Source organism: Drosophila eugracilis, unplaced genomic scaffold (genome assembly GCF_018153835.1).
Source record: "Drosophila eugracilis isolate 14026-0451.02 unplaced genomic scaffold, ASM1815383v1 contig_1765, whole genome shotgun sequence".
Lineage (NCBI taxonomy): Eukaryota > Metazoa > Arthropoda > Insecta > Diptera > Drosophilidae > Drosophila > Drosophila eugracilis.
In genome coordinates, this window is record NW_024572605.1 from 1,167,880 (window position 1) to 1,186,023 (window position 18,144).

Genomic DNA, 18,144 nt, shown 5'->3' on the forward strand with positions numbered 1-18,144 from the left:
GCAGTGTGGCTGCTCTTCCTGAATTCATAAATACGACTAACATTTATAGTGTTTTAGGATAGATTCTTACACAGGGAAAGGTCATATTATTTTCCCAAACGACGGAGGAGCACTCCAATTCGACAACAGTTCGGCTTTTCATTTTGCACTATTTTTGATAAAATAAATATGATTTAGTCCGAACAAAGTAAAAACCAAAATGGAATACGAATCTTCCGAAATCAGTGGTAATATTTGCGATTTAGTGACAACAAAATCAAGGAGTATACGATTGTGTTTATTTGTTTGTTGACCATTTGTTTTTTCGCACTTTTGTCAAATACACATACATATGCATATAAACAATAATTTATTTATATCTATGCGGAAGAACAAACAAACACACGGACGTGTACATTCTACAATATATGGATGTATGGATTTGAACTTAATATATCCTCCTGTACGGGGGGTCGGCCCAATACATATGTAATACCCCGCATACATATTTGAAAAATCGAAATGGCCCGAATATGAATTGTAAATAATGGTAGCCAATAGGAAATACTTAAAAAACTATGTATTGTCAATAGTGGAAATTATTTGGCTTTGTTGTGGACGGTTTTCTATTTTAGACCACTGTACTCCAGTCCAATCAATTGTTTAAGAAAGTATGTAAGACTGGGTCTGCGTTTCCGTTTCGGTCTGCATCTCCATAATAACCCACCCGTTTGAGCTGATTTTTTGCCCCCCGAGCCACATTTTTAAGTTGGAAGGAGCCAGGTGATTACGACGTCAGTGGGTGCGGCATTACTGCGGAGCTTGCAAATATTTGCAATGCATGTGTTGGTATTCTTTTTAGGGTAATATAACAATAACGATCTTGAGCAAAGAAGGACATGTCCCTAAGTGCTTTATACTCAGGATATTTATTCTTTGTAGTGCTAATTAGGTGACCCTAAGTTCTCATTGTTATAAGTTTAGTATTTTTTTAAGTGGAGTTTTCTTTAAAGGCCTTATTAAATCTGTCTATTATAAATTTGGTAGCGTTTTATTAATTTTTAATTTAACATAATTTCTCCCAGTGACTCAAGAACACAATTCTATTATTTCAGATATAACCACAGGAAGCTGCAAAAAAAGGCTCACATTTCTAAAATATATTCTTAGTGACACAACAAGCGAACAGAAATGGGCAGCCGAGTTCGGCGAGGACACGGAAGGGCACCAGTTTTCGTTGGATTATCTACTGGACACCTTCATTGTGCTCTATGACGAATGCAGTAACTCTTCTCTGCGCAGAGAAAAGGGGGTCTCTGATTTCCTTAAACTATGTAAATATGATAACTATGAAATACATAATACAACTATTACAAAGTTTCTTTACCTTAGCCAAACCATTCGTACATATTGTGCGAAAACTTAGACTTAGCCGTGATGATTTTGACATACTCAAAATTATCGGGCGTGGAGCCTTTGGAGAAGTCTGCGTGGTCCAGATGATATCCACTGAAAAAGTATATGCCATGAAAATACTGAACAAATGGGAGATGCTGAAGAGGGCTGAAACTGCCTGCTTTCGGGAAGAGCGCGATGTTCTGGTTTTTGGGGACCGGCAATGGATAACCAACCTGCACTACGCCTTTCAAGACAATATTAACCTGGTGTGTAAATATAAGCCGCGCATTCCGTATTATACCCTGGAGATTCAAAAATGTTCTCATTTCAGTATCTTGTAATGGACTATTACTGCGGCGGAGACCTACTTACGCTACTGAGTAAATTCGAGGACAAGCTCCCCGAAGACATGGCCAAGTTCTACATTACAGAGATGATATTGGCCATAAACAGTATTCACCAGATCAGGTACGTTCATAGAGACATTAAGCCGGATAATGTCTTACTGGATAAACGAGGCCATGTGCGGCTAGCAGACTTCGGATCCTGCCTACGACTGGACAAAGATGGCACCGTTCAGTCCAACGTGGCTGTGGGCACGCCCGACTACATTTCCCCGGAAATATTGCGGGCCATGGAGGACGGAAAGGGGCGCTACGGAACAGAGTGCGATTGGTGGTCTCTCGGAGTGTGTATGTACGAAATGCTGTACGGAGAGACTCCCTTCTACGCAGAGAGTTTGGTAGAAACCTATGGCAAAATCATGAATCATCAAAACTGCTTTAATTTACCGTCACAAGAAACGATCAATTACAAATTATCGGAGACATCACAAGATTTGCTCTGCAAATTGATATGTATACCGGAAAATCGGCTTGGACAAAACGGTATCCAAGATTTCATGGATCACCCTTGGTTTGTTGGGATCGATTGGAAGAACATAAGGCAGGGGCCTGCACCGTATGTGCCGGAAGTGTCGAGTCCTACGGACACTTCAAACTTTGATGTTGACGACAATGACGTTCGCTTAACAGACTCCATCCCGCCGTCAGCCAATCCCGCGTTTTCTGGATTCCACTTACCATTTATAGGTTTTACATTCTCACTGAGCAGCAGCTCCACGTTAGACACAAAAAAGAATCAGAGCTCGGGCTTTGGAGATGATACATTGGATACCATAAGCAGTCCGCAGCAGGCCATCATGCCGAGTAACAACTCGGAGGCTTCGGTGGACTCAGTTCAGGAGAAACAGGTTAAGGGCCTTAACGATCAACTAGCGGCCTTAAAACAGGAAAAGATCGAATTGACAAAGCAACATAGTGAGATTTATGAACGGCTCAAAGCTCAAGACTCTGAGCTTCAGGACGCCATATCTCAACGAAACATCGCAATGATGGAGTACTCTGAGGTTACAGAGAAACTATCCGAGCTGCGTAATCAGAAGCAGAAGCTTTCTCGGCAAGTTAGGGATAAAGAGGAGGAGCTCGATGGAGCCATGCAAAAAAACGACAGCTTGCGAAACGAACTGAGAAAGTCGGACAAAACGCGTCGGGAATTGGAGCTGCACATCGAGGACGCCGTCATCGAGGCTGCCAAAGAAAAGAAGCTGCGAGAGCACGCAGAGGATTGCTGCAGACAGCTGCAGTTGGAGCTGCGAAAAGGATCATCCAGTGTGGAGACAACTCTGCCACTCAGCATTTCATCCGAGATGTCGTCATACGAGATCGAAAGACTAGAGCTGCAGTTCTCGGAAAAGCTAAGTCACCAGCAGACGCGTCACAATATGGAGTTAGAAACGCTACGGGAACAGTTCAGCGAGTTAGAGAACTCAAATTTGGAACTCACCAAGGAGTTGCAGCAAACACAGGACAGGCTTAAGTACACTCAATTGGAGTCAATTACCGATTCGGCCGAAACTCTCTTAGAATTAAAGAAGCAGCATGATTTGGAGAAGACTTCGTGGTTCGAGGAAAAGCAAAGGTTAAGCTCCGAAGTGAACCTTAAGTCGAAAAGCCTCAAAGAACTACAAGCCGAGGACGATGAGATCTTCAAGGAGCTGCGGATGAAGCGGGAGGCCATTACTCTTTGGGAGCGGCAAATGGCTGAAATTATTCAATGGGTGTCCGATGAAAAGGATGCTCGGGGATACTTGCAGGCTTTGGCCACCAAAATGACAGAGGAGTTAGAGTATCTCAAGCATGTGGGAACCTTTAACAACAATGGCGTTGATAATAAAAACTGGCGGAATCGTCGTTCCCAGAAGTTGGACAAGATGGAGCTGCTGAACCTGCAGAGTGCTCTGCAAAGAGAAATTCAGGCCAAGGCACTGATATCAGACGAGCTGAGTCAAACCAGATCGGACCTCATATCCACACAGAAAGAGGTGCGGGACTACAAGAAACGATATGATTCCATTCTGCACGATTTTCAAAAGAAGGAAACCGAGCTACGGGACTTGCAGAAGGGAGGCTTAGAATACTCAGAATCGTTCCTTAACAAGTCAACTCATAATGGTTTAAGCAGCGCTTTCTTCCGAGACATGTCAAAGAATTCGGAGACTATAGACTCCGCCGAGAGTTTTGGCAATGAATCCGGCGAAAATTTTATCGGTACACCTAATTTCTTCCAGTCCGGCAATTCGGGCATGCTCTTTAATTATGAGCCAAAGTATGCGGGTAAAAATAGCAAGGACCATTCAGTCATGAAAGAAGTCTCAGTCAGCGATTTATCCCGTGAGGAGAGTGACATGGTGCTCAAGGAATCTCAAAAAAAAGTGCCTGGCAATACGGCAATTCATCAGTTCTTAGTGCGCACTTTCAGTAGCCCCACAAAGTGCAATCACTGTACATCTCTGATGGTGGGACTCACACGACAGGGTGTCGTGTGCGAGATCTGTGGATTCGCCTGTCATACGATCTGCTGTCAGAAGGTTCCAACCACGTGCCCCGTGCCCATGGATCAGACGAAGCGTCCTTTGGGTATCGATCCAACCAGAGGTATTGGCACGGCCTACGAAGGCTACGTAAAGGTCCCAAAATCGGGCGTCATCAAGCGGGGATGGATCCGGCAGTTTGTAGTCGTCTGCGATTTTAAACTGTTCCTCTACGACATTTCGCCCGATCGATGTGCATTGCCCAGCGTGAGTGTATCCCAAGTGCTGGATATGAGGGATCCGGAATTCTCTGTGGGGAGTGTGCGGGAAAGCGACGTTATTCATGCCGCCAAGAAAGATGTGCCATGTATTTTCAAGGTAAAAATAGAGTAATAGTGAAATCTATTGAGACTAAATATGAATTTCTTTTCCATCCTGCCTTTTAGATAAAAACCGCCCTTATTGATGGTGGTCTCTCGTTGAACACCCTTATGTTGGCCGATAACGAGTCGGAAAAGTCCAAGTGGGTTATTGCCCTGGGCGAACTACATCGAATATTGAAACGAAACAGCTTACCAAATACTGCTATATTTAAAGTTAATGAGATTTTGGACAATACCTTGTCTTTAATAAGAAACGCATTGTGTTCTGTCATTATATATCCAAATCAAATTTTGTTGGGAACCGAAGACGGCTTGTTTTACATTAATTTAGACCAGTACGGTAAGTAATCAGTACAATAAGGAAGAACATTTAACTAAGTAAACCTATTTCAGAAATCGCTCGTATTGGAGAGAGCAAGAAGATTCTTCAGCTATGGTACATCGAAGAGGAACAGATTCTCGTTATTCTGTGTGGAAAGCAACGCAATCTGCGTTTATTACCTATAAGGGCATTAGAGGCTAGTGATGTGGAATGGATCAAAGTGATCGAATCTAAGAACTGCATATCTGCTTGCACTGGAATCATTCGCCGTTTCCCTAATATAGTCTATTCTTTTATTATCGCGCTAAAGCGGCCCAATAACCACACACAGATCGTAGTTTACGAGATTAATAGAACGCGCACAAGGCACCAGAAGACTTGCGAATTCACCATCGGCTATATGGCCCAGCACCTGCAGATACTGTCCGATATGCGATTAGTTGTAGCTCACCAAAGTGGATTTACCGCCTACTTCCTGCGTGGAGAAGCCACTGCAATGTGTGAGTAATGGATGGATTTTTTTTTCTATATTTCCATTATAACTCCTATACTTTTTTCGAATAGCTCTGGTACACCCGGAAAACCAGTTATGTGCATTTTTAAATTATTCCGGAGTTGACGCAGTCAGGGTTATTGAAATTTTGTGTCCCAGCGGTGGCAACTTTGGAGAGTATTTACTGGTATTCCAAACTTTGGCCATATACGTAGACTTGCAGGGACGAAAGTCTCGGGATAGGGAAATAATGTATCCAGCCTTTCCTACGTATATAAGTGAGTAATAATATAGATTTACAAAGACTATTTTTAATTATTCTGTTTATATTTATTAGCATTTTGTGATGGTCATTTGCTGGTGTTTTCGGATACTCATTTGGATATCTTCAATACACAAACCGCTGAATGGGTGCAATCGATTGGTTTAAAACAATCACTTCCCTTAAATAACCTGGGAAATGTGGTGTTGTCCTCAGTCAATGACACCCCTCTGATTGTTTACCTGTCCAATATTCACACAAGTAAGTTGCATCTTCCTCGATTTATGAGAGCAACAAAACACATGCATTTTTAATTTAAGAGGGCCTTTTGCAATATCGTGAGGGAAATCGAAAAGGACTTCCGAGCATAAAGCGAAGATTCTCGATTAGAGAGATAAACAAGACCATCAAAAGGTAAGCATATAGTTAGCTTATTATCGCTGCCAATACATAATCTCATAATATTCTTGTAGTGATCGCAGATCAAAGATGATATCAGCACCGACAAATTTCAATCACATTTCTCATATGGGGCCGGGGGATGGCATTCAAAATCAACGACTCTTAGACTTACCAACAACGCTCGAAACAGCCGATCAAGCCTGCAGTCCAATAATACATTCGCTGAGTTCCATACCCCAAACTAGAAAATCAAATTTTCTAGAACAAGGCAAGCATTTTGTATTGCATGAACGTGGCGAGCTTACCTAATTCAAAAACGTTTTATTGTGCTTTCAGTGGATGCAAACTCTGATGACTATGGCAATGATAATATAATCTCTAGAACCCCCAGTCCAATGGCATCGTCTTTCATGGACGGCTTAAGCAATAACGAATAATTTCAGTCAAATCTCTACATATGTAATTTACTCGATTTTTTAAGATAACTGTTTGTAATAAACATATTTAATTTCTCGAATATCAATCCAGTGGGTTTTACAAAGCATATCAAATAGTCCAACAATCCTTGAGTAGTTCTGGTTTATTGTTTACTTAGTTGCATGATAAATACATACATTAAAAATCTTTGATTTGTACACAGAAATCTTCAATATTTATATCTTTCTTATTTCATAGCTTACCGTAACCTATTTCTTTGATTTTTTCTTCTTTTTCAAAATCTTGCTCTTCTTTTTGCTTTTCAGATCTTTTCGTTTTTCACTTCTCAACGATTCAGTTGAAGAATATTTAGCATGCTTTTTCAGTTTCTTATCCTTCTGCTTACTATGCTCCATGCTGTTGTCCGAGGACGCTCCCTCATTTTTTATCGTATTATCATATTTTACAACTAAACTGCTTGACGAACTATTGTCTCTGTGTTTCCTGAACGGATTGTCTGGACGACAGAGCTTTAGGGGAGCTGCCACAGCTGTAATGGAGGATACCACTCGGCCGTCGCTGGATTTAGTATTTCTAGCCGCCCTGCGATCTGAGTCGTCGCTATTGATTTGATCATATTTTGCGACCTTGGGGTCGGAACGGTCCTTATATTGACGTCTATACTTGTCATCCTCTGGAGTACTCCGTTTATACGAACGCTCCTGCCTTTTATCCGAAGGAGCGGTTCTGTCGCGCGATCGGTTTTCTCTTTTCCTGCTGTCATGACGTTCCGATCTACCCCGGTTCGTATCGCCGTCAGCGTTTTTTTCTGCAGCCTCCCTTCTCCTGCCCTTTGCCTTTTCAGGGGAACGACTTCTGTCATTCGCAACCTTATTGCCCAACCTTTCTTTTACCGACTTGCTGCTGGTACGCTTGGGCGAAGGCGATCTTTCCTTATCATTTCTGATTACAGAGCGGTCCTTGCTATTGCCCTTTGAGTTGATGATAACTTGAAATTCCACAGGCCTTATAGCATTTATGGCCTTGGCAAATATTGCGTTTTCGGCCTTACGTAGGACATCTGATGTTATTTCTGACTGGTCGTCCAAAGTAACGACAGACTTCTTGGCGGAGTCTTCAAAATTTAAATTATTCTCCTCCAGTTCCCATTTAGATAGATTGACAGAATTAGCCTCGCTGCGCTTGCTTCTTGGCCCGAGATTATCATCGCTAGCACCATCCTTATTTGGGTAGGTATGACTCTTTTTGGGATTAGGGATTTCTGCTGTATTCGGAGAAATAGATTTTATCTCAAAGTTGGGACTAGCTCTAGGAGATAATAGGATTTTATAATTTGTCTCGGATGGCAAAGCGTTGTTGATATCCGAGTCTGATCGATTTGCAGATGAACTCTTCTTCTGCCGCTCTCCTTTCTCCTTCTTAGCCCTTTTATCCTTCTTACTTTTCTTGCGATCGGCCTTGTCCTTCTTCTTCTTTTTACGCTCCTTTGACGTGGGACTTTTCACCTTATTTTCCTTACCCACACTGGGCCCCATTTCCGAGTCGACATTGTCGCTCTGGGAGGTATTAACTCTGGCCTTCGCTGAAATGTACTCATTATGAATCCTTTCGGGTGTTTTTGGTGAACATTCGCGTTCACGGAGCTGGACAGCGGTCATTTTCGGTGTGGTGATCTTCGCCGGCGGTGTCAGGCTCCTGTAGCTGCTGTCGACTGGCTTTAGTTCCTTGCTCTTGCTACGAGACCGGTGCCTTTTGCGTGGTACCTCATCGTGCCTGCCCTCCTCCCTCTTCTTAAGGCTATCCCCCTTGCTGTTACTAGAATGTGATGCTTCTGAGTTAGCCAGGTGCTTGTTCTTATAGACATCATCTTCCGCCAGCTGCAACGGCTCGAACCCGGGCGGAGGGGGCTCAACTGGCTCTGGCTTTGAAGCAAATGGCTTGTTATATGACTTGTCCCTATAATCACTCTTATAAGCTGGTTTGGGAGACGCAGAACGACGATGACCAGATCTAAATATAAACAAATATCGTATTAACCAATAAAAAGAATTATTTTTTAAATGAAAAAGAACTGGTAAGCGTACCTTTTTATTCTACCACCTGGTGATTTTGAGCCGTCACTGGGCTGGCGACTTGAACGAGGATGACGCATATGCCGTTCATAGCTATATTCTCGCTTTCTTTCCCGCGATCGTGGTCTCTTGTCCTTCAGATTATCTCTGGAGGAATCTTTTTCGTAAATGGGAGATTTAAAGCGGTGCCTTTGCCTATCCGGGGACCTCGATCGATGGTGTTCAGAACTTCGAAATCGGTCCACCTTCTTCCGCTCCTTTTCCTTCATAATACGATTAAAGGCTTCTAATGGATCGTCAATTAAACTGCAATATTTCGTGAGTTATTATCCCATTCGTTCACAATGACTTAGAGACACTCACCCGGAACCGACCTTGGCTGCTACACCTTGATATATCGATGCTAAATTTGGGGATTGAAATGGTTGTGACATATTCATATTCATACTTCCGCCTGCAGATCCGTACGGCGTACGCATCGGGTGTACTGTTTGGTTTTGATACGGGACATAGCTGCAATTTCATAATGTAGTTACAATTCAAAAAGCTTAACTTGGATTGTAAGCAGTACTGTTTTAATGAAAAATACTAAAAATAACCAATATTCAACAAAGCATAAAGGCTTGTTAGCCCAAAGCTTAAAATACTCTTAACTAAGTGTTTATAACCTCAGTTTTAACTTAAAAATATTGAGATCAGGCAGGACCGGCTGCGTATGGAATCGTCTTGAGCATCGGATTTCCAGCGGCTTGGATACTTGATCCACATGGTGGCAGGATCCAGACGGTTGGATATGAAACCTACCTTAGAGGAGGCCTCTGTCCCATGTTGTTATACCCGTTGTTGTAGGCTGGTATATGGTGAGCCATCATGTGCATTGGAGGTGGACCACGTTGCATTTGCATATACGGGGGCTTATAGGCACTCGAACGACGAGCGTCTTCTGATTCGTTCATCATATGCCCTTGGTAGCTGGGAACAGTAGTTATGGGCGTGGGCAGAAGACTTCGATCTTTATTACTGGGCTCCGATTTTGATGGGCGATGATGCTTGTGATCGTGATCCGCAACATAATCTGACCTATCTCTTCTGTGAGAGGATTCACTCGACCTTTGGGAATAAGAGGGAGATCTCTAAAACAGTAAAAAAAAAAAAATTCAATTAATAAAGAAAGTTGTTGGTATAGCCCAAAAGTAATCTCACCTTGCTTGGGGCAGATGTGGAATCGGAAGGAGGCTGGGGCATTTTAATGGTTATGTTATCCTCATAGTCCGAATCATATTTATCTTTCTCCTTGTGTGGCGGTTCTGCAGTTGAAGGAGGTTCGGGTGACTCTGATTTCGGTGGCTTCTTTCCATTAGTTTCTGTTTCTTCTTGCTTTTCAGTTTTCACCTCCTCCTCCACAGGTTCCTCTACCTCAGCCGGCTTCTCCTCAACTTCTTTTTCAACGAGAGGTTTGTCATCGGTTTTTACTGCGGCTGGTAAAAGAAAATTTTAAGCGCCGTTCGGGGTTTCACAAACATAAACATCTTACCTGATTTAACTGTACTTTTGTTGTACCCAGTCTCGTTTTTAAACGCGTTAACAGAATTTCTCAAAAACCGATTAGGAATTAGGGAGCCAGGGGAACAGTTTTTCTCCTTGCAATCGGGGCACTCGCTGTCCTCGGATTCCAATAACGAAGTACGCACACAGTCGTCACAAAACGAACTTCCACAGCAGGGTATCATGACGGCATCAACAAATATATCACGGCATATGCCGCAAATCAAATCCTCGGGAATCTCCTGATTTTGTACAGCAGGCAGAACAAAATCGGATGACTCATTCTCTGCCGCATCTGGCTTGTCTCTGAAAGAGCGTGGAATGCCGGTATTCCTTTTGACCTCTTGCTGATCCTTTCCTAATACAAAGGGACAGTTTTTGATCCAATGACCTCCTTTCTTGCATTTATTACATCGGTAGGATGCCGGAACTTCACCCACTTGAGATTGCCCTTTAATGCGATGGTACCTAAACAATTATTTTATTATTTTTTTTTTTTTTTTGCTATATTAAGTAACTAACGTCTTTGGATCATAGTCAACAGTGCTTTGCATCATCATGGCTTGGATTTTGTCCTCTTCGCTGCCTTGCATTTTAGACAAGTCCATGTTGAAGTTGTCCTGTTTGGCTGGCGCCGACGTAAAGGCGTTTTCCGCAGCTGCTGGCTCCCATCCTTTCTTCGTGGGATGTGCAATAGGTATGCGCGATATGATCAGCGTTGTGTTTTTGGGGATTAGAACTCCATCGTCCTTGTATTCTGGGGAATAGGTAATGAAAGTTATTGGGACGCACTTTTGGATTGTAACAGACGAACCTTCTTTGCTCTGCGCATTCGTGATTTGAAGATCAAAGTCAATTACTTTACCCAGTCGCTTCTGCTGGACGATTTCCCTTTTCAAGTCCCCGACAGAAATGTGAAGTCCATCAAACGTAATTGTATCGAAATTGAGGGTACTTTTAAATTTATAGTGTACCGACATTGTTAAGTTCAAAGGAAATCTGCGATGAAGAGATTAGGCTTGATTATCTGAGTGTCTACGGCAAATCGGTTATCATAGTGAGCACATGTGGAGTTCAGAATACATTTCATAAATATCTTAATAAACAAACAGATAAAGCCGTTTACATAACTTTGGGATTGAGTGAAGGCTGAAAACGTGTGACGGCGCTGGTGCAATCACTGAAAACCTGCTTGACACGCTTTCGTGCTGCGGTCCGCGACAAAAATGAAAACCATGCAATTGTCCGATTTGTCGAAAACTTTAAATCTCTATCAACCTTTATGGATCATGCCATCAGTTTTTCAGAAATAAGAATGTTAAATTCGACAATCGGTATTGAATAAAATCAGTTAAACTTGAAAGCTAGTGTACACGTAATTTTTATGACATTTTTGTGTAGAAATAGTAATTATTGGCTCTTCACAAATATAGCGACCATATAGATTCACAAATTTCAAATTTTCTTTATTTGAGCGAAGCACTATCAAGTCAACATGAGGATATACACACGTAGGTAAGTATGTGAAGTAGTGTTATTACCGCAAACGCCTCAATATTGATTAAAGCAAAGAACATTTTGCCAGCACCGCTACCCTATTTTTTGCAATTATGTATGCTAACAGCATTAAATTGCATGTGCATAAAAATACACACGCGAAAACATACATACGTACGCACAAGTTTTAACCCAAAATAATAGTTAGTTCGGGTGCGAGACACCTTTAAACTGCGCTTCACATTTCCAGACAACGCACGACGCAAAATGTGTTTACTACCGGCAAGCAATACGCACAAAAATAGCAATTACTTACAGTAGTTTGAGAGCACATAAAAACTAAAACGATTTTATTTTCTCCAATTTTCTAGAGATGTACAAGTACCGCAAAATGGATAGAGATGTGTAAAGCGGACGTACTCGAGAAAATCGATTACAGAGGGAGTTATCGTTTTTCTAGTGATAGATGTAATATGAAATAAATGGAAAGCTTAAAATTATAATTATAATGTATTTATAATTATATTACAATTTAAATTCAATTCCCAAACGTTTTCATTTTATGCTTTTCTTTTGGTTTTGGGCTTCGCGTATATCGTAAGATCCGTAGCGCTGGAAACACTGGAATGGAATACTAAGAGCAAATCGATTGGAATCAATCGGTCCTTCGATAAGAAAAGCTATGTTTTTTAAGCGATAAACAAATAAGACGATACTGGTAAACTGTATCCAGGAATAGAAGGTTCCAAATTTATTAACAGCATTTAAATCGAACTACAACCGTTTTTGCTTATCTTATAATCCAAAAAATTCGATGTAATCTTAATTTAGACTTATTTTAATTATTTACATCAACAACTTTTGCGACAAAGTACATATAAAATCTAATAAAATCTATTGCTTTTGTATCACCGCCATTCGATATTTGCACATGAACTTAAATATAATACAGGATTTCTAATTAGAAAGGAGTGATGGGTGCTGCTCGTGCTTACATCGATGGAATTTTAAAATTATCCAACATAGGCAAATGGATTGTATGGTGGCGGATAATAGTTGGGGAACGATTGTCCAGGCTGACCGGGAATGGTAGCTGTTATTAACCTAGTAACAGCGGTTGGGACGACGGAGGTTGAAAATATTGTCGTGTAAGCTGTTCTTGCACCAAAAGTTAGTTTCAAAACCTTCGAACTTGTTTCGGTTACCATGGATTGCTGAACCTCAGTAGATGTAATGAACTGCTGCGGAGGAATAGGCAATAGTGGGTTAAACGGATTAAATGGGTTAATTGAGAATGGATATTGTGAGGATGGAGTTGGCATAGAAATCGTAGCAACATCGGTAACGTATTCTGTTTTTTCAACAACGCCAACGGACTTTGAGAGCGTTCTCATAATGGTTTCGGTTCCTCTAACTAGGGGAACCACATGGGACTCCCAAATAGTTTCTAGTTTGATTACGGGTCGCGTTGAAGTTATCAAGTTGTTTATCTGTGTTTCTGGATAGCTAATCGATTCCGGGATCAATGGTATTAATGGGTTGGTAATGTTATTCTTAGTTTCCACTTTGTTTTTCGGTTTGATTTTTGCGTCAAATTTGCCAGTATTATCTTCATCACCAAACTCAAGATCCAAATTTATTTCTGAGCCCGCCTCGTCCAAGCTTCCTTCAAAGTCCTTAAAGTTCTTCGATGGATTAAAGTCATCGCTCAACGGCGATATTGTCTGGGTCACTGTGATGAGGCTGGTGTAATCGTACGTCTGAACCAAGGTAATTTGAATCGTTTCGTTTCTCTTTTCAAAAATAATAGGAAGGATCTGTGTTTTCAGTTTAGTATGAGTTATGGAAAAGGACTCCGTTATTGTCTCCAAGCTCGGAGTCTCCGTCTCCTCTCCCAGGTAAATGGGCTTTAAGGTCGTAACACTACCTGTCAATGTTTTATCATCGGTGCTTGCAGTAGCCTCTAAAATATTCTCTGTCAAAGGACCATCGTCTTCAGAATACTCCTTAGTGTGTTCCTCTTGAATTACTTTCTCTATTGTTGATGTGACGGTCAAAAAACGCGTTTTCTTAACCACTCCGGCCTGAAATTAAAATTATTTTATTACTGGGACTTCTGAATGGTTTGGTCAACAGAAGCATTAAATAGTTAGTATACATATATCACAATCTAAAATAAAAAACAAGAGGAAACGCTATAGTCGAGTGCCGCGACTATAAGATACCCGTTACTGTTTTACACAATTTTAAAATATTAATTTTGCTAGTGGAAATTCACAAGGCGCCACCTATTGTCAGAGGAAGTATGTTGAGTATGCTTATAGTGACGTCACTCCCCATGTAAGGCCTTATAACTTAATTTCTTTATAAACAGCGAAAAAATGTTCCGATTTGAAAAATCTTTTGTAAATCAATAGATATTAACAAAAATAAGTTACACAAGGTCAAACGAAGGCATTCATAATAATATTATAGACTCCACAGTTTTCCGCGGTTTGTGGGCGTTAGAGTGGGCGTGGCCGGATGCAACTTCGTGGCAAGTTGCAGAGGCATCTCCTAAATACGTGTTCCTAAGCAAAATTGTGTAGCTTTTTATAGTTTTCGAGATTTTTGCATTTTTGGTTTTTCGGGTTTTGTGGGCGTTAGAGTGGGCGTGGCGTAATCGGAAAAAAACAATTCGCATTGGGAGCATCATAGAAACATACATGCATGATCCGAACTTTCTATCTCTTATAGTTACCGAGATATCAGCTTATCTAGAAAATCCGAAAACCGTCTTTTGAGCCTTGTGGGCGTATGGGTGGGTCTGGCCGGATAGTAGTAGCACTATAAGATGCGCTGTCATCTAAAGATTATACTTTCTGAATTTCAACTTTCTATCTACAATAGTTCCTGAGATTTCAGCAATTTTAGTTTTTTGCTATTTGTGGGCGTTAGAGTGGGCGTGGCAGGATGCTGTAATAAACTTGCGCTGTCCCGGGACCTCAAGAATCTTCATGCTTAATCTCAGCTTTGTATCTGCTATAGTTCCTGAGATCTCAGCGTTCATACGGACGGACGGACGGACGGACGGACGGACGGACGGACGGACGGACGGACGGACGGACGGACGGACGGACGGACGGACAGACGGACATGGCTCAATCGACTTCGCAATTGATCCTGATCAAGAATATATATACTTTATAGGGTCGCAAAAGCTTCCTTCTATCTGTTACATACTTTTCAACGAATCTAGTATACCCTTTTACTCTACGAGTAACGGGTATAATTAAGTGAAGCTTAATAAGAAATTACCTGGAATATAAATGGTGTCTTAATGGTTGCAATTTCATAATAGGTATCAATAAAAGGTTGTGGAGTTGATATTTCTACGTTCAATGTTTGCACAAAGAATTTCGAATTAGGATCATCGTTATTATTATTAGCAACAGGGCCATTTTGGGATCCAGAAGCCTCTAGATCTCTTCCATTGTTTATTGCCTGATTGGCAATGACATCCCCTGGTATTTCATCATTTGGTGCTGTATCGTTTTGAATGGTGGTCGGCAGATTGGGGTTCGCGTTTTTTCTAATGTTAACTTTGGGCTTCGGTGAGGACTTGTACTGCCATCTTCCAGGACGCCTATTCAGTTTAAATGAGTTGGGGCTAACAACGGATACTGGTTCTTCCTGTACTGCATTTGCATTGGCTTTCGTCCGGTATGAGTGACGAGAGGTAGTTTCTGTTACTGATGGAGTTATTGCCAGTTTGGAACTTTGGGTATGTTTATTCCTCCTGAAATCAAAGTTACCAGCAAGGACCGCACTTAAGAAACTTATTTCGCAATTTGTAATTTATATTTAACAAAAAAATATTTTTTGTTTTCCCATTTTAAAACTCTTAATAATATTACCTTTTTCCCTTGGGCCTAGAAGACTTTCTAGTGCCCGACGATCCCCTATTATCACGACCGCTTTGTTGGCTTTTGCGTGATGGCTTGCTGGATATCTGAGTCTGATAAGATGACTCCTTGAGAGTTTTACTTGGTTGAATCGATGGCGTTACCGGCTTGTTAATTCGCGTCTGACGGGGCTTACTCTTTTTCTCAACGCTTGAAACTGCATGGACCTGAGAGACTTTTGAGAATTTGATGGATTCTTTAGTTGCCGTTATAATACTTTTGAATTCACTTGATCTTGTCTGATAACCGTGAATGGGTTCCTTTTTGGATTGGTAGATTCTTTGCCGATCGGCGTCGTTCTTGGATTTAAAGTTAACAAGGCGATAGGTTTCCTCGGCAAACTGCTCAGGTTGGCGAGAGAGTAAATCGTATTCGGGGGTATTCAAAAGTGTTTGGATGGGCGAGTTCGAGAGACTTATGTTATACGATTCGATCTGGGATGTTTTAGTTTCGACATTAACATTCGAGTGAGTCACAATTAGAGGCGTTGGCTTAATTCCGACATTTTCTTTTTCCTTCTTAGTCACTTTAGGTTTAGTTTCTATAATATTTATTATCTCGTGTGTATTGTTGGCTTTTAGTTCTAAAATGTAAACACATAATTCCAAATTATTTACGTACATTTAGGGTAACAAATGGGCCATTATTAGTATTAGTATTATTATAGCAACCAACTTACCAAAGGCTGGGGAGCTTTGGGGCGAGAACACCATAACAGTATTCCCAATAGTAGTGGTAAAATCCAGAAATCCATAAACAGTTTGAGTTAGTAACTCAACATCACCGCAGTAGGCTAGAAAACGTATTTCAGATCGAATTTTACATTAGTTTATCTGTCCGTTAATAATGCAAACGCTAAATAGACATTAAATTTAACTTAAAATAAACTTTATTATATCAACAAAATATAAAAATAGGGTATACAACATTTTAAAACTAAACCTCTCTCAGACGTTACAGGCATTAGAAGGTAAAATGCAAACACATTCTTCAAAACCGGTTTTCTGGAAACGATATTCTGATAGGCAGGCATAATTACTCAAAAAAATATGCATCAAAATTTGAAAATAAAAGGCCAAATAAAGTATAAAATTTCTTATACACTCTTCATGTATATATTTAAAAACAAATCCCTTGAAAAAACGAATATGCCATAACTTAAAATCTAGTCTGAAATAAAATTCAGAGCACTCTAGCTCCGTAAACTTACCGCTTCTTAAGGCGCAAACTATTAGCAGGTAGCGCAACATTTTTGTAGAACTGTACAGGTGAAAAGCTTAGAAGAATTGAACAAAAATCTGTAAAGCCAAAGAAGTAAATATTAAGCAAATGATTAACGGTTAGTAGGGTATAAGAAGCTTTCACCCGAAAAGATTTAATTAATTAGCTGCTCATAAATAAAACGTTTTAAAATGTAAAACACGAAAACGTAAATATATTTCCGTTCAAACTGGATTATAACGATTACTTCTTATTAAATTTTATTGCGTAGGGTATAGTTAAAAGGTAATATGCTTTTAATTGGCCCCCGTGACACTTGTTGCCATGTACGATTACTTTTGGCCCAGTATGTGGGTTTTAAAAGTGAGTGTTTATTCATTCGGGGCATTATCTATGCAAGTAGGTCTCTTATGTAAAGATTTGTGTACTCGTTTAATATGGTTCACTTTGTTTAGATTTCGTATGGTCGAATTGTGATCGATCATTAGTTACAAAATTTGGTTTGAGCCAATTTGCTGACAGACAACTCGTGTATCGTTAAGTTTATTCAGCGACCGCTATCTTTTGGCATTGAATGGGTAAAAACTGGGTAGGGTGGCCCATAATGATAAAACTTATTCGTATATGTAATCTCTTGATCTTTCGAGGCGGTAGATCACTTTGGTATTTCAAAGGCACTGTGCAAAATGCTCTGTCTCCCAGAGAACTGGTCAGATCACTTTTGGAAAACATTGAAGCTAGCCATGGAGTGCGAGTAATTTTCGCACCCACTGTATGTAACCATTCAACTAATGCACAGCACAGCACAGCACACGCACACTCGAACAGACAAAGACAATAAAACATTAGGTCATTGAGAAACATTGAATAGAGAAAGGCTTCGTTTTTAAGTCCCCGTCCCCATATTAAGATTAAAAATTCAGTTTCTTTTCTTCCGCGGGATAAATCACTTACAATTATTTTTGGGTGTGGGTTTTTATTGGTAACTCATATTTTTTTATGTACGCCACTAACATGCCACATATGTACATACACTTAAAAATGCATTTTTAAACACTTATTCAGGTAATAATTCGATACGACAATGCACTGATCTGATTAAAACATATTCCGAGCGAAATCATTAAAACACACTGCTGGTCGAGACAATTATGAAACTGTAACAAAAAGATATTCGTGGGTCCGACGCGAAGCATAAAGCTGAAGTGACTCCGAATCCAAAGTTACCATGGACTGCACACATGCGCAGAGACTCGAAGAGAACGTCAACATCGTTAATTGTGGTTGGCCGAAGAGTAGGGTTACTCGATCCGATG

The 18,144-nt window shown here is 40.7% G+C and overlaps 3 protein-coding genes across 4 annotated transcripts; 1 reads left to right on the forward strand and 2 right to left on the reverse strand.

Annotated features, from left to right (window-relative positions):
• The first annotated feature begins 105 nt into the window (after positions 1–105).
• On the forward strand, positions 106–6,628 carry LOC108107319 (serine/threonine-protein kinase Genghis Khan). The gene is made up of 11 exons (XM_017214795.1): positions 106–227; positions 1,095–1,313; positions 1,372–1,643; positions 1,709–4,627; positions 4,696–4,972; positions 5,026–5,454; positions 5,519–5,725; positions 5,785–5,970; positions 6,030–6,123; positions 6,183–6,379; positions 6,448–6,628. Exons 1-11 carry the CDS (start codon positions 200–202, stop codon positions 6,546–6,548), a joined length of 4,929 nt encoding a protein of 1,642 aa, XP_017070284.1. The 5' UTR covers positions 106–199; the 3' UTR covers positions 6,549–6,628.
• Positions 6,629–6,673: 45 nt separating this feature from the next.
• LOC108107320 (E3 ubiquitin-protein ligase RBBP6) lies at positions 6,674–12,082 on the reverse strand. 2 transcript variants are annotated; one of them, XM_017214796.2, is made up of 9 exons: positions 11,980–12,082; positions 10,981–11,165; positions 10,689–10,923; positions 10,156–10,634; positions 9,825–10,099; positions 9,426–9,754; positions 8,985–9,134; positions 8,634–8,927; positions 6,674–8,559 (listed from the first exon to the last, which is right to left on the reverse strand). In XM_017214796.2, the coding sequence occupies exons 2-9, from the start codon at positions 11,144–11,146 to the stop codon at positions 6,798–6,800; spliced, it is 3,690 nt and encodes a 1,229-aa protein (XP_017070285.1). In that variant the 5' UTR covers positions 11,147–11,165; positions 11,980–12,082; the 3' UTR covers positions 6,674–6,797. The 2 variants fall into 2 exon arrangements, with proteins under 2 accessions (XP_017070285.1, XP_017070286.1); XM_017214797.2 differs by having other exon boundaries at positions 11,842–12,044.
• A 300-nt stretch (positions 12,083–12,382) lies between these two features.
• Positions 12,383–18,067, reverse strand: LOC108107477. Its single transcript, XM_017215023.2, has 6 exons — positions 17,783–18,067; positions 16,818–16,905; positions 16,287–16,400; positions 15,560–16,190; positions 14,961–15,441; positions 12,383–13,747 (listed from the first exon to the last, which is right to left on the reverse strand). Exons 2-6 carry the CDS (start codon positions 16,855–16,857, stop codon positions 12,677–12,679), a joined length of 2,337 nt encoding a protein of 778 aa, XP_017070512.1. The 5' UTR covers positions 16,858–16,905; positions 17,783–18,067; the 3' UTR covers positions 12,383–12,676.
• Positions 18,068–18,144: the final 77 nt, after the last annotated feature.

Excerpts from the sequence above, each read along its gene's own strand:
- LOC108107319 (XM_017214795.1), top strand. The coding sequence starts at position 200 with ATGGAATACGAATCTTCCGAAATCAGTG. Across the intron at positions 4,973-5,025 it reads CATTAATTTAGACCAGTACG|AAATCGCTCGTATTGGAGAG; the intron begins GTAAGTAATCAG and ends AACCTATTTCAG. Across the intron at positions 5,971-6,029 it reads CCTGTCCAATATTCACACAA|AGGGCCTTTTGCAATATCGT; the intron begins GTAAGTTGCATC and ends TTTTAATTTAAG.
- LOC108107477 (XM_017215023.2), bottom strand. The coding sequence starts at position 16,857 with ATGTTGCGCTACCTGCTAATAGTTTGCGCCTTAAGAAGCG. Across the intron at positions 16,191-16,286 it reads CCAAAGCTCCCCAGCCTTTG|AACTAAAAGCCAACAATACA; the intron begins GTAAGTTGGTTG and ends TTTACATTTTAG. Across the intron at positions 15,442-15,559 it reads TCTAGGCCCAAGGGAAAAAG|GAGGAATAAACATACCCAAA; the intron begins GTAATATTATTA and ends CTTTGATTTCAG.
- LOC108107320 (XM_017214796.2), bottom strand. The coding sequence starts at position 11,146 with ATGTCGGTACACTATAAATTTAAAAGTACCCTCAATTTCGATACAATT. Across the intron at positions 10,924-10,980 it reads GAATGCGCAGAGCAAAGAAG|AATACAAGGACGATGGAGTT; the intron begins GTTCGTCTGTTA and ends CCTATTCCCCAG. Across the intron at positions 10,635-10,688 it reads GTTGACTATGATCCAAAGAC|GTACCATCGCATTAAAGGGC; the intron begins GTTAGTTACTTA and ends ATAATTGTTTAG.